Raw genomic sequence first — 13,830 nt, forward strand, 5'->3', positions numbered from 1 at the left:
ACACTACAACCTGGTCTAGAGAGACACTACAACCTGGTCTAGAGAGACACTACAACCTGGTCTAGAGAGACACTACAGAGACACTACAACCTGGTTTAGAGAGACACTACAGAGACACTACGACCTGGTCTAGAGAGACACTACAACCTGGTCTAGAGAGACACTACAGAGACACTACAACCTGGTTTAGAGAGACACTACAGAGACACTACAACCTGGTCTAGAGAGACACTACAGAGACACTACAACCTGGTCTAGAGAGACACTACAGAGACACTACAACCTGGTCTAGAGAGACACTACAACCTGGTCTAGAGAGACACTACAACCTGGTCTAGAGAGACACTACAGAGACACTACAACCTGGTTTAGAGAGACACTACAGAGACACTACAACCTGGTCTAGAGAGACACTACAACCTGGTCTAGAGAGACACTACAGAGACACTACAACCTGGTCTAGAGAGACACTACAACCTGGTCTAGAGACACTACAACCTGGTCTAGAGAGACACTACAGAGACACTACAACCTGGTCTAGAGAGACACTACAGAGACACTACAACCTGGTCTAGAGAGACACTACAGAGACACTACAACCTGGTCTAGAGAGACACTACAACCTGGTCTAGAGAGACACTACAACCTGGTCTAGAGAGACACTACAGAGACACTACAACCTGGTTTAGAGAGACACTACAGAGACACTACGACCTGGTCTAGAGAGACACTACAACCTGGTCTAGAGAGACACTACAGAGACACTACAACCTGGTTTAGAGAGACACTACAGAGACACTACAACCTGGTCTAGAGAGACACTACAGAGACACTACAACCTGGTCTAGAGAGACACTACAACCTGGTCTAGAGAGACACTACAATCTGGTCTATAGAGACACTACAGAGACACTATAACCTGGTCTAGAGACACTACAACCTGATCTATAGAGACACTACAACCTGGTCTAGAGATACACTACAACCTGGTCTAGAGAGACACTACAGAGACACTACAACCTGGTCTAGAGAGACACTACAACCTGGTCTAGAGACGCTACAACCTGGTCTAGAGACACTACAACCTGGTCTATAGAGAAACTACAACCTGGTCTATAGAGACTACAACCTGGTCTAGAGACACTACAACCTGGTCTAGAGACACTACAACCTGGTCTATAGAGACACTACAACCTGGTCTAGAGAGACACTACAACCTGGTCTAGAGAGACACTACAACCTGGTCTAGAGACACTACAACCTGGTCTAGAGAGACACTACAGAGACACTACAACCTGGTCTAGAGAGACACTACAACCTGGTCTAGAGAGTCACTACAACCTGGTCTAGAGAGACACTACAACCTGGTCTAGAGAGACACTACAACCTGGTCTAGAGAGACACTACAGAGACACTACAACCTGGTCTAGAGAGACACTACAACCTGGTCTAGAGACACTACAACCTGGTCTATAGAGACACTACAGAGACACTACAACCTGGTCTAGAGACACTACAGAGACACTACAACCTGGTCTAGAGAGACACTACAGAGACACTACAACCTGGTCTAGAGAGACACTACACCCTGGTCTAGAGAGACACTACAACCTGGTCTAGAGACACTACAACCTGGTCTATAGAGACACTACAACCGGTTCTATAGAGACACTACAACCTGGTCTATAGAGACACTACAACCTGGTCTAGAGAGACACTACAACCTGGTCTATAGAGACACTACAACCTGGTCTATAGAGACACCACAACCTGGTCTATAGAGACACTACAACCTGGTCTATAGAGACACTACAACCTTGTCTAAAGAGACACTACAACCTGGTCTAGAGAGACACTACAGAGACACTACAACCTGGTCTAGAGAGACACTACAACCTGGTCTAGAGAGACACTACAACCTGGTCTAGAGAGACACTACAGAGACACTACAACCTGGTCTAGAGAGACACTACAGAGACACTACAACCTGGTCTAGAGACACTACAACCTGGTCTAGAGACACTACAACCTGGTCTAGAGAGACACTACAACCTGGTCCAGAGACACTACAAGCTGGTCTAGAGAGACACTACAACCTGGTCTAGAGAGACACCACAGAGACACTACAACCTGGTCTAGAGAGACACTACAACCTGGTCTAGAGAGACACCACAGATACACTACAACCTGGTCTAGAGAGACACTACAACACAAAGAGAGGAGAGAACCCAACCCCTCTCTCTCTCTCTCTCGTCAGAACAGAACAATGTATGTTGTGTGGCCTGTGTTTGAACTCAGTGTCACAATGGTCACCTCAGTCTCCCCGGACATACACACCAACCATTTCACAGGCCTACTGTAGTTCTGTTAACATCACTAGCTCTGTCTCTCTTATAGTAACCATAGTAACAGTGTATAACACCAGCCAATAGCAAGGCAATAACATGACTACCATGTGACTAAACCTGCTGTGGAACTCTGGGTAGTGTAGTGTGACAGTGTGACCAGACCGGGATACTGTCAGTGTATCTATCTGACTGTTGTCGTGTTCATGTTCTAGAACTGACAGGATCAACCGGAATGTTCTAGAACTGACAGGGTCAACAGGAATGTTCTAGAACTGACAGGGTCAACCGGAATGTTCTAGAACTGACAGGGTCAACAGGAATGTTCTAGAACTCTGTTGATTACTAGAATATACATGACTGATTCTAGTCCAGTGTTCTGCAGGACCAGAATAAATGTTTATATCCGGAGTGTTTCAGAGCACCTCGCCCTCGCCAGTTTGACCTTCAGATGCTGCAGTTCACCAGAGAAGAACTCCGAACCAACGTGTCTGTGTTCAACTACAGCTCATATTGCCCTCAAGCCATGGATACACTACAAGACATTTACAATCCTAACGCCGGAAAAACTCACATTTAAGGATCACCGTTCATTATGTCTTGAGTCTTGTTTCCTAACAGTGTGCTGTGCTCATTTAACAACATGGCTAACACAAGGGATCGCACGTCAAGGTTCTGTGATCTTCTAGCTAGTGTCCGTCCGTCTGCCTCTAGAAGCTCTGGACAGAAGGAGAGTTTTGTATTTCTAACATGGAGGAACAGAGGGAGTTTTACTGAAGAGAACACCCATGACGTCACTAGGTCAGCCAGTCAGTCAACCAGTTAGCCAGCCAGCCTGTCAATTAGCCAGTCAATCAGTAAACCAGGCAGCCAGCCAGTCAGTCTGTCACCTAGTCAGTCAGTAAACCAGTTAGCCTGCCAGCCAGTCAGTCAGTAAACCAGTCAGCCAGTCAGTCAGTAAACCAGCCAGCCAGTCAGTAAACCAGTTAGCCAGCCAGTCAGTCAGTAAACCAGCCAGTCAGTAAACCAGTCAGCCAATCAGTTAGCCAGTCAGTAAAAAAACAGTAAACCAGTCAGTCAGTAAACCAGCCAGTCAGTCAGTAAACCAGTCAGTCAGTAAACCAGCCAGTCAGTAAACCAGTCTGCCAGCCAGTCAGTCAGTAAACCAGTCTGTCAGTAAATGAGTCTACCAGCCAGTCAGTAAGCCAGTCAGTCAGTAAACCAGCCAGTCAATCAGTAAACTAGTCTGCCAGCCGGTCAGTCAGTAAACTAGTCTGCCAGCCGGTCAGTCAGTAAACTAGTCTGCCAGCCGGTCAGTCAGTAAACTAGCCTACCAGCCAGTCAGTCAGTAAACTAATCTGCCAGCCGGTCAGTCAGTAAACTAGTCTGCCAGCCAGTCAGTCAGTAAACCAGTCTACCAGTCAGTCAGTAAACTAGTCTGCCAGCCAGTCAGTCAGTAAACCAGTCTGCCAGCCGGTCAGTCAGTAAACTAATCTGCCAGCCAGTCAGTCAGTAAACTAGTCTGCCAGCCAGTCAGTCAGTAAACTAGTCTGCCAGCCGGTCAGTCAGTAAACCAGCCAGTCAGTCAGTAAACTAGTCTGCCAGCCGGTCAGTCAGTAAACCAGCCAGTCAGTCAGTAAGCCAGTCAGTCAGTAAACCAGCCAGTCAGTCAGTAAACTAGTCTGCCAGCCGGTCAGTCAGTAAACTAGTCTGCAGTCAGTCAGTAAACCAGTCTGCAGTCAGTCAGTAAAGCAGCCAGTCAGTCAGTAAACCAGTCTACCAGCCGGTCAGTCAGTCAACTAGTCTGCAGTCAGTCAGTAAAGCAGCCAGTCAGTCAGTAAACCAGTCTGCGGTCAGTCAGTAAACTAGTCTGCCAGCCAGTCAGTCAGTATTCGGCCAACATGTTCCAGTTACTCCCTACTCACATACAGTATATACAGTAGGTATGCATCCCAAATGGCACTCTATTCCCTTCATAGTGCACTACTTTAGGCTCTTAGGGCCTCTGGTCAGAAGTAGTGCACTATGGGGATTCGGTTTCCATTCGGGCCATTCCTCTACAGTTTAAACCCAGAGACATGCCGAGGCATACAGACACACTGTAGTTCTAGGAGAGAGTGTAGCAGTGTTCGTTTAGGAACTACAGATCCCAGCATGTCCTCTGTGACCAGACTGTGGGAATGTGAGTCGATGACAGCGGATCATGAGGAACACTGAGACTTTATGAATATCATATGGTGTTCTGATTTTGTTGTTATTATTGTTGTTATTGTTGTTTACAACATATGATGTTGTTCCCCAGGAGTTCACAGTATCATATCTCCATGGAAACTGTCCTTGTGGTTTTTACGGAGCCTGCCTCATCCTAGTCTGGTCCCAGATCTATTGAACACAAACAGTTAGCTAGACACACAACCGGTCTAGAACCAGGATCATCCAGCTAGTTCAGTCGGGCCCACATTTCCCTCTCAGAGTCACTTAAAGGACCGGTCTCTGATTTAAAGGGCCCACCTGGAATTCAAAGGGCCAGTCTGTGATTTAAAGGACCAGTCTGGAATTTAAAGGGCCAGTCTGGGATTTAAAGGGCCAGTCTGAAATTTAAAGAGCCGGTCTGGGATTTAAAGGGCCAGTCTGAAATTTAAAGAGCCGGTCTGGGATTTAAAGGGCCAGTCTGAAATTTAAAGAGCCGGTCTGGGATTTAAAGGGCCAGTCTGAAATTTAAAGAGCCGGTCTGGGATTTAAAGGGCCAGTCTGGAATTTAAAGAGCCAGTCTGGGATTTAAAGGGCCAGTCTGAAATTTAAAGAGCCGGTCTGTGATTTAAAGGGCCAGTCTGTGATTTAAAGGGCCAGTCTGAAATTTAAAGAGCCAGTCTGTGATTTAAAGGGCCAGTCTGAAATTTAAAGTGCCGGTCTGTGATTTAAAGAGCCGGTCTGTGATTTAAAGGGCCAGTCTGGAATTTAAAGAGCCGGTCTGTGATTTAAAGGGCCCATCTGGGATTCAAAGGGCCAGTCTGGGATTTAATGGGCCAGTCTGGGATTTAATGGGCCAGTCTGGGATTTAATGGGCCAGTCTGAGATTTAATGGGCCAGTCTGGGATTTGACGGGCCGGTCTGTGATTCAAAGGGCCCATCTGGGATTCAAAGGGCCAATATGGGACTAAAATGACCACTCCTGTGGTATGGTTTGTCTAACAGAGGTGTTGTTACTACAGTCTGCTCCCAGACCAGTTGTTACTATAGATCTCTGTTGATTAGGGAGTAACCCTCTGTGTCTGTCTGTGTCCTAAATCAGCCTGTCTATATACTGTACGTCTGCCTGATAATAAATATCTAAACTATATAACTCCCATCAGTACTCTCTGTGATGGTTAAATGGAACCATATAGATATATGTCATTAGGTTAGATCGATCTTCATTTATTGATTTGATTATGGACATGTACATTTAAAACATTGAATTAAAACATTGAATTACCAAGAGTCAGATGCATTGCATGCTCCCCTCCCTCTCCCCCTCAGTCCCTCCCCCTCAGTCTCTCCCCCTCTCCCCCTCCTCCTCTCCCCTCTCACCCTCAGTCCCCCTCTCAGTACCTCACCCCCTCAGTCCCTCCCCCTCAGTCTCTCTCTCCCTCAGTCCCCCTCAGTCTCCCTCTCCCTCTCCCCTCTCACCCTCAGTCCCCCTCTCAGTACCTCACCCCCTCAGTCCCTCCCCCTCAGTCTCTCCCTCCCTCCCCCTCTCCCCCTCAGTCTTCCCCTCTCCCCTCTCACCCTCAGTCCCCCCTCTCAGTACCTCACCCCCTCAGTCCCTCCCCTCAGTCTCTCCCTCCCTCCCCCTCTCCCCCTCAGTCTTCCCTCTCCTCTCTCACCCTCAGTCCCCCCTCTCAGTATCTCACCCCCTCAGTCCCTCCCTCTCAGTATCTCACCCCCTCCCCTCAGTCCCTCCCCCTCAGTCCCTCTCCCCTCCCCTCGGCCCCTCAGTATCTCACCCTCCCCTCTCATGGACTCCCCCAGTCTTTCCCCCTCAATCCATCCAACACTCCCCTTAACCCCCATCCTCAGTATCTCCCCCTCAGTCTTTCCCCCTCCCTCTCAGTCTCTCCCCCTCCCCTCAGGATCTCCCCCTCAGTCTCCCCATCTCAGTCTCTCCCCCTCCTCTCAGCCCCCCTCAGTATCTCCCCTCAGTCCCTCCCCCTCAATCTTTTCCCCTTCCCTCTCAATCCTTCCACCACACCCCCTCCCAGCCTGGTCTAGGTGTAACAGTGAGGGTGTATCTGAGTGGCTGTAGCACCACCCCTAGGCGCCCCTCCAGGTCGGGTAGAGGGACCCCAGGGGCGGGGCTGAAGCTGAACCTCTGCAGCAGACCACTCACAAACAGGAACAGCTCCAGCCTGGCCAGTGATTCGCCCACGCAGACCCGAGGCCCTGCCCCAAATGGCATGAAACAGGAAGGAGTGAAGCGCTGGCCCTTGTCATCTAGGAAACGCTCTGGGGAGGGAGAAGGGATGGGTGTGTTATTTTCAACTGTGTGTGTGTGCGTGCGTGCGTGTGTGAGCGTGTGTGTGTGCGTGTGTGTGAGGATCTATCTCACCTGGTCTGAAGTCCTCTGGCTGGTCCCAGTGTTCCGGGTCGTGGTGTATAGCCCACATGTTCACCAGTACACGGCTTCCCTTACAGATGGAATGACCGCCGATACTGGGGAGGACAGAGAGACTGGCCATGTCCAAAAACCTGTACTTGAACTCTGCATAATAGGCATTTTAGGTATGCGAAAATATACGTTTTATTGTATGTGAAAGTTTGAAAATGTAGTATGCTTTAGATCGCTTTAGTATGCTGTAATATGTTGCAGTGTGCTGTATTGTGCTGTAGTATGCTGTAGTATGCTGTAGTATGCTGTATTGTGCTGTAGTATGCTGTAGTATGCTGTAGTATGCTGTATTGTGCTGTAGTATGCTGTAGTATGCTGTAGTATGCTGTAGTGTGCTGTAGTATGCTGTAGTATGCTGTAGTATGCTGTAGTATGCTGTAGTATGCTGTAGTGTGCTGTAGTGTGCTGTATTGTGCTGTATTGTGCTGTAGTATGCTGTAGTATGCTGTAGTGTGCTGTTGTGTGCTGTAGTATGCTGTAGTATGCTGTAGTATGCTGTAGTGTGCTGTTGTGTGCTGTAGTATGCTGTAGTGTGCTGTAGTGTGCTGTAGTATGCTGTAGTATGCTGTAGTGTGCTGTTGTGTGCTGTAGTATGCTGTAGTATGCTGTAGTATGCTGTAGTATGCTGTAGTGTGCTGTAGTGTGCTGTAGTATGCTGTAGTATGCTGTAGTATGCTGTAGTGTGCTGTAGTGTGCTGTAGTATGCTGTAGTATGCTGTAGTGTGTTGTAGTATGCTGTAGTATGCTGTAGTATGCTGTAGTGTGCTGTAGTATGCTGTAGTATGCTGTAGTATGCTGTAGTGTGCTGTTGTGTGCTGTAGTATGCTGTAGTATGCTGTAGTATGCTGTAGTGTGCTGTAGTACGCTGTAGTATGCTGTAGTATGCTGTAGTATGCTGTTGTGTGCTGTAGTGTGCTGTAGTATGCTGTAGTATGCTGTAGTATGCTGTAGTGTGCTGTTGTGTGCTGTAGTGTGCTGTAGTATGCTGTAGTATGCTGTAGTATGCTGTAGTGTGCTGTAGTACGCTGTAGTATGCTGTAGTATGCTGTAGTATGCTGTAGTGTGCTGTAGTGTGCTGTAGTATGCTGTAGTATGCTGTAGTGTGCTGTAGTGTGCTGTAGTATGCTGTAGTGTGCTGTAGTATGCTGTAGTATGCTGTAGTGTGCTGTAGTGTGCTGTAGTGTGCTGTAGTATGCTGTAGTATGCTGTAGTGTGCTGTAGTACGCTGTAGTATGCTGTAGTGTGCTGTAGTATGCTGTAGTGTGCTGTAGTATGCTGTAGTGTGCTGTAGTGTGCTGTAGTATGCTGTAGTGTGCTGTAGTATGCTGTAGTATGCTGTAGTATGCTGTAGTATGCTGTAGTACGCTGTAGTATGCTGTAGTGTGCTGTAGTATGCTGTAGTATGCTGTAGTACGCTGTAGTGTGCTGTAGTATGCTGTAGTATGCTGTTGTGTGCTGTAGTATGCTGTAGTGTGCTGTAGTATGCTGTAGTGTGCTGTATTATGCTGTAGGGTTAGGGTTAGGTGTGTTAGTTACCTGCTGTGAGTCAGGGCGGTGTGAGGGATGGGACTATAACAGGTGAGGTATGTCAGGTGTATTAGTTACCTGCTGTGAGTCAGGGCGGTGTGAGGGATGCGACTATAACAGGTGAGGTAGGTCAGGTGTGTTAGTTCCCTGCTGTGAGTCAGAAGGGATGGGACTATAACAGGTGAGGTAGGTCAGGTGTGTTAGTTACCTGCTGTGAGTCAGGGCGGTGTGAGGGATGGGACTATAACAGGTGAGGTAGGTCAGGTGTGTTAGTTACCTGCTGTGAGTCAGGGCGGTGTGAGGGATGGGACTATAACAGGTGAGGTAGGTCAGGTGTGTTAGTTACCTGCTGTGAGTCAGGGCGGTGTAAGGGATGCGACTATAACAGGTGAGGTAGGTCAGGTGTGTTAGTTACCTGCTGTGAGTCAGGGCAGTGTGAGGGATGCGACTATAACAGGTGAGGTAGGTCAGGTGTGTTAGTTACCTGCTGTGAGTTAGAAGGGATGGGACTATAACAGGTGAGGTAGGTCAGGTGTGTTAGTTACCTGCTGTGAGTCAGGGCGGTGTGAGGGATGGGACTATAACAGGTGAGGTATGTCAGGTGTGTTAGTTACCTGCTGTGATTCAGAAGGAATTGGGTCTATAACAGGTGAGGTAGGTCAGGTGTGTTAGTTACCTGCTGTGATTCAGAAGGGATGGGACTATAACAGGTGAGGCAGGTCAGGTGTGTTAGTTACCTGCTGAGAGTCAGGGCAGTGTGAGGGATGGGACTATAACAGGTGAGGTAGGTCAGGTGTGTTAGTTACCTGCTGTGAGTCAGAATGGTTGGGACTATAACAGGTGAGGTAGGTCAGGTGTGTTAGTTACCTGCTGTGAGTCAGGGCGGTGTGAGGGATGGGACTATAACAGGTGAGGTAGGTCAGGTGTGTTAGTTACCTGCTGTGAGTCAGGGCGATGTGAGGGATGGGACTATAACAGGTGAGGTAGGTCAGGTGTGGTAGTTACCTGCTGTGATTCAGAAGGGATGGGGACTATAACAGGTGAGGTAGGTCAGGTGTGTTAGTTCCCTGCTGTGAGTCAGAAGGGATGGGACTATAACAGGTGAGGTAGGTCAGGTGTGTTACTTACCTGCTGTGAGTTAGGGCAGTGTGAGGGATGGGACTATAACAGGTGAGGTAGGTCAGGTGTGTTAGTTACCTGCTGTGAGTCAGGGCGGTGTGAGGGATGGGACTATAACAGGTGAGGTATGTCAGGTGTGTTAGTTACCTGCTGTGATTCAGAAGGGATGGGACTATAACAGGTGAGGTAGGTCAGGTGTGTTAGTTACCTGCTGTGAGTTAGGGCAGTGTGAGGGATGCGACTATAACAGGTGAGGTAGGTCAGGTGTGTTAGTTACCTGCTGTGAGTCAGGGCGGTGTGAGGGATGGGACTATAACAGGTGAGGTAGGTCAGGTGTGTTAGTTACCTGCTGTGAGTTAGAAGGGATGGGACTATAACAGGTGAGGTAGGTCAGGTGTGTTAGTTACCTGCTGTGAGTCAGGGCGGTGTGAGGGATGGGACTATAACAGGTGAGGTATGTCAGGTGTGTTAGTTACCTGCTGTGAGTCAGGGCGGTGTGAGGGATGGGACTATAACAGGTGAGGTAGGTCAGGTGTGTTAGTTACCTGCTGTGAGTCAGGGCAGTGTAAGGGATGCGACTATAACAGGTGAGGTAAGTCAGGTGTGTTAGTTACCTGCTGTGAGTCAGGGCAGTGTGAGGGATGCGACTATAGCAGGTGAGGTAGGTCAGGTGTGTTAGTTACCTGCTGTGAGTCAGGGCGGTGTGAGGGATGCGACTATAACAGGTGAGGTAGGTCAGGTGTGTTAGTTACCTGCTGTGATTCAGAAGGAATTGGGTCTATAACAGGTGAGGTAGGTCAGGTGTGTTAGTTACCTGCTGTGATTCAGAAGGGATGGGACTATAACAGGTGAGGTAGGTCAGGTGTGTTAGTTCCCTGCTGTGAGTCAGAAGGGATGGGACTATAACAGGTGAGGTAGGTCAGGTGTGTTAGTTACCTGCTGTGAGTCAGGGCGGTGTGAGGGATGGGACTATAACAGGTGAGGTAGGTCAGGTGTGTTAGTTACCTGCTGTGAGTCAGAAGGGATGGGACTATAGCCATTGAGGTAGGTCAGGTGTGTTAGTTACCTGCTGTGAGTCAGAAGGGATGGGACTATAGCCATTGAGGTAGGTCAGGTGTGTTAGTTACCTGTGTGAGTCAGGGCGGTCTGAGGGATGGGACTATAACAGGTGAGGTAGGGCAGGTGTGTTAGTTACCTGCTGTGAGTCAGGGCGGTGTGAGGGATGCGACTATAACAGGTGAGGTAGGTCAGGTGTGTTAGTTACCTGCTGTGAGTCAGGGCGGTGTGAGGGATGGGACTATAACAGGTGAGGTAGGTCAGGTGTGTTAGTTACCTGCTGTGAGTTAGAAGGGATGGGACTATAACAGGTGAGGTAGGTCAGGTGTGTTAGTTACCTGCTGTGATTCAGAAGGGATGGGACTATAACAGGTGAGGTAGGTCAGGTGTGTTAGTTACCTGCTGTGATTCCGAAGGGATGGGACTATAACAGGTGAGGTAGGTCAGGTGTGTTTGTTGCCTGCTGTGAGTCAGGGTGATGTGAGGGATGGGACTATAACAGGTGAGGTAGGTCAGGTGTGGTAGTTACCTGCTGTGATTCAGAAGGGATGGGACTATAACAGGTGAGGTAGGTCAGGTGTGTTAGTTACCTGCTGTGAGTCAGGGTGATGTGAGGGATGGGACTATAACAGGTGAGGTAGGTCAGGTGTGTTAGTTACCTGCTGTGAGTCAGAACGGATGGGACTAGAACAGGTGAGGTAGGTCAGGTGTGTTAGTTAACTGCTGTGAGTCAGGGTGATGTGAGGGATGGGACTATAACAGGTGAGGTAGGTCAGGTGTGTTAGTTACCTGCTGTGATTCAGAAGGGATGGGACTATAACAGGTGAGGTAGGTCAGGTGTGTTAGTTACCTGCTGTGATTCAGAAGGGATGGGACTATAACAGGTGAGGTAGGTCAGGTGTGTTACCTGTTACCTATAACTGTGAGGTGTGTTAGTTAACTGCTGTGAGTCAGGGCGGTGTGAGGGATGGGGACTATAACAGGTGAGGTAGGTCAGGTGTGTTAGTTACCTGCTGTGATTCCGAAGGGATGGGACTATAACAGGTGAGGTAGGTCAGGTGTGTTAGTTACCTGCTGTGATTCAGAAGGGATGGGACTATAACAGGTGAGGTAGGTCAGGTGTGTTAGTTGCCTGCTGTGAGTCAGGGTGATGTGAGGGATGGGACTATAACAGGTGAGGTAGGTCAGGTGTGGTAGTTACCTGCTGTGATTCAGAAGGGATGGGGACTATAACAGGTGAGGTAGGTCAGGTGTGTTAGTTACCTGCTGTGAGTCAGAAGGGATGGGACTATAACATGTGAGGTAGGTCAGGTGTGTTAGTTACCTACTGTGAGTCAGGGCGGTGTGAGGGATGGGACTACAACAGGTGAGGTAGGTCAGGTGTGTTAGTTACCTGCTGTGAGTCAGAACGGATGGGACTAGAACAGGTGAGGTAGGTAAGGTGTGTTAGTTACCTGCTGTGAGTCAGAAGGGATGGGACTATAACAGGTGAGGTAGGTCAGGTGTGTTAGTTACCTGCTGTGAGTCAGGGCGGTGTGAGGGATGGGGACTATAACAGGTGAGGTAGGTCAGGTGTGTTAGTTACCTGCTGTGATTCAGAAGGGATGGGACTATAACAGGTGAGGTAGGTCAGGTGTGTTAGTTACCTGCTGTGAGTCAGGGCGGTGTGAGGGATGGGGACTATAACAGGTGAGGTAGGTCAGGTGTGTTAGTTACCTGCTGTGAGTCAGAAGGGATGGGACTATAACAGGTGAGGTAGGTCAGGTGTGTTAGTTACCTACTGTGAGTCAGGGCGGTGTGAGGGATGGGACTATAACAGGTGAGGTAGGTCAGGTGTGTTAGTTACCTGCTGTGATTCAGAAGGGATGGGACTATAAAAGGTGAGGTAGGTCAGGTGTGTTACTTACCTGCTGTGAGTCAGGGCGGTGTGAGGGATGGGGACTATAACAGGTGAGGTAGGTCAGGTGTGTTAGTTACCTGCTGTGATTCAGAAGGGATGGGACTATAACAGGTGAGGTAGGTCAGGTGTGTTAGTTACCTGCTGCGAGTCAGGGCGGTGTGAGGGATGGGGACTATAACAGGTGAGGTAGGTCAGGTGTGTTAGTTACCTGCTGTGATTCAGAAGGGATGGGACTATAACAGGTGAGGTAGGTCAGGTGTGTTAGTTACCTGCTGTGAGTCAGGGCGGTGTGAGGGATGGGGACTATAACAGGTGAGGTAGGTCAGGTGTGTTAGTTACCTGCTGTGAGTCAGGGCGGTGTGAGGGATGGGGACTATAACAGGTGAGGTAGGTCAGGTGTGTTAGTTACCTGCTGTGAGTCAGAAGGGATGGGTCTATAACAGGTGAGGTAGGTCAGGTGTGTTAGTTACCTGCTGTGAGTCAGGGCGGTGTGAGGGATGAGGATGGGGCTGACAGGGCGTATCCTCATGACCTCATTGATGACAGAGTCCAGATAGGGCAGGTGAGTGCGGTCTGACACATCTGGACTCCTCCCACAACCCACCACCTCATCCAGCTCCTTCTGCACACGCTCCTGAACCTGGGTTGGGGGGTTAGGGGGATGAACGAGACTGTTCAGTTGAGAGCAGATTTGAATATAACTTCTGTGGTTCCTATAACTTCTCAGTTGGTTTTCTCCGTCCTCCCCCAGTCCCCACCTCCCCTTGTTCCTCCTCCTACCTGTGGGTGGTGCAGCAGGAAGGCCAGGACCCAGAGTAATGTCGTCGAGGTGGTCTCTACTCCGGCGCCGAATGCTTCAGCCGCAGTCATCAAGACGTGGTCATCACTGATCCCCTCCTCTTCCTGCTCCGCTCCTAACCCCTGACCTCTGACCCCTGACCCCTGGTTATGTTTGATCCTCGTCTGACCCTGCAGCAGAGCGTCCAGCAGGTCACGTGGCTCCCCGCTGATCAGCGACACCTGCAGAGGATCAGATGTCAAGGCTGTGTCTCAATACTGTGGGATGGCTTCCTTTCCCTGTCCACTTTCCCTCTCTGTGTGTGTGTATGTGTGTGTGTGTGTGTGTGTGTGTGTGTGTATGCGTGTATGTGTATGTGTGTGTGTGTGTGTGTGTGTGTGTGTGTGTGTGTGTGTGTGTGTGTATGTGTGTGTGTCAGTGGAAGCTGCCATGGAAA

The 13,830-nt window shown here is 49.2% G+C and overlaps 1 protein-coding gene across 1 annotated transcript in view; it reads right to left on the reverse strand.

The window, feature by feature from the left end:
- Positions 1 to 6,525: 6,525 nt before the first annotated feature.
- LOC135572987 (steroid 17-alpha-hydroxylase/17,20 lyase) overlaps positions 6,526 to 13,830 on the reverse strand; it is a 46,115-nt gene continuing 38,810 nt past the window's right edge. Inside the window, exons 7-10 of the mRNA XM_065022030.1 lie at positions 13,376 to 13,615; positions 13,066 to 13,235; positions 6,934 to 7,037; positions 6,526 to 6,830 (exon numbers count right to left, since the gene is read on the reverse strand). Of these exons, the coding sequence (XP_064878102.1) occupies positions 6,559 to 6,830; positions 6,934 to 7,037; positions 13,066 to 13,235; positions 13,376 to 13,615 (786 nt within the window). The 3' untranslated portion in view covers positions 6,526 to 6,558. The remainder of the gene's footprint in view (positions 6,831 to 6,933; positions 7,038 to 13,065; positions 13,236 to 13,375; positions 13,616 to 13,830) is intronic.

This window comes from Oncorhynchus nerka, linkage group LG8, assembly GCF_034236695.1.
Source record: "Oncorhynchus nerka isolate Pitt River linkage group LG8, Oner_Uvic_2.0, whole genome shotgun sequence".
Lineage (NCBI taxonomy): Eukaryota > Metazoa > Chordata > Actinopteri > Salmoniformes > Salmonidae > Oncorhynchus > Oncorhynchus nerka.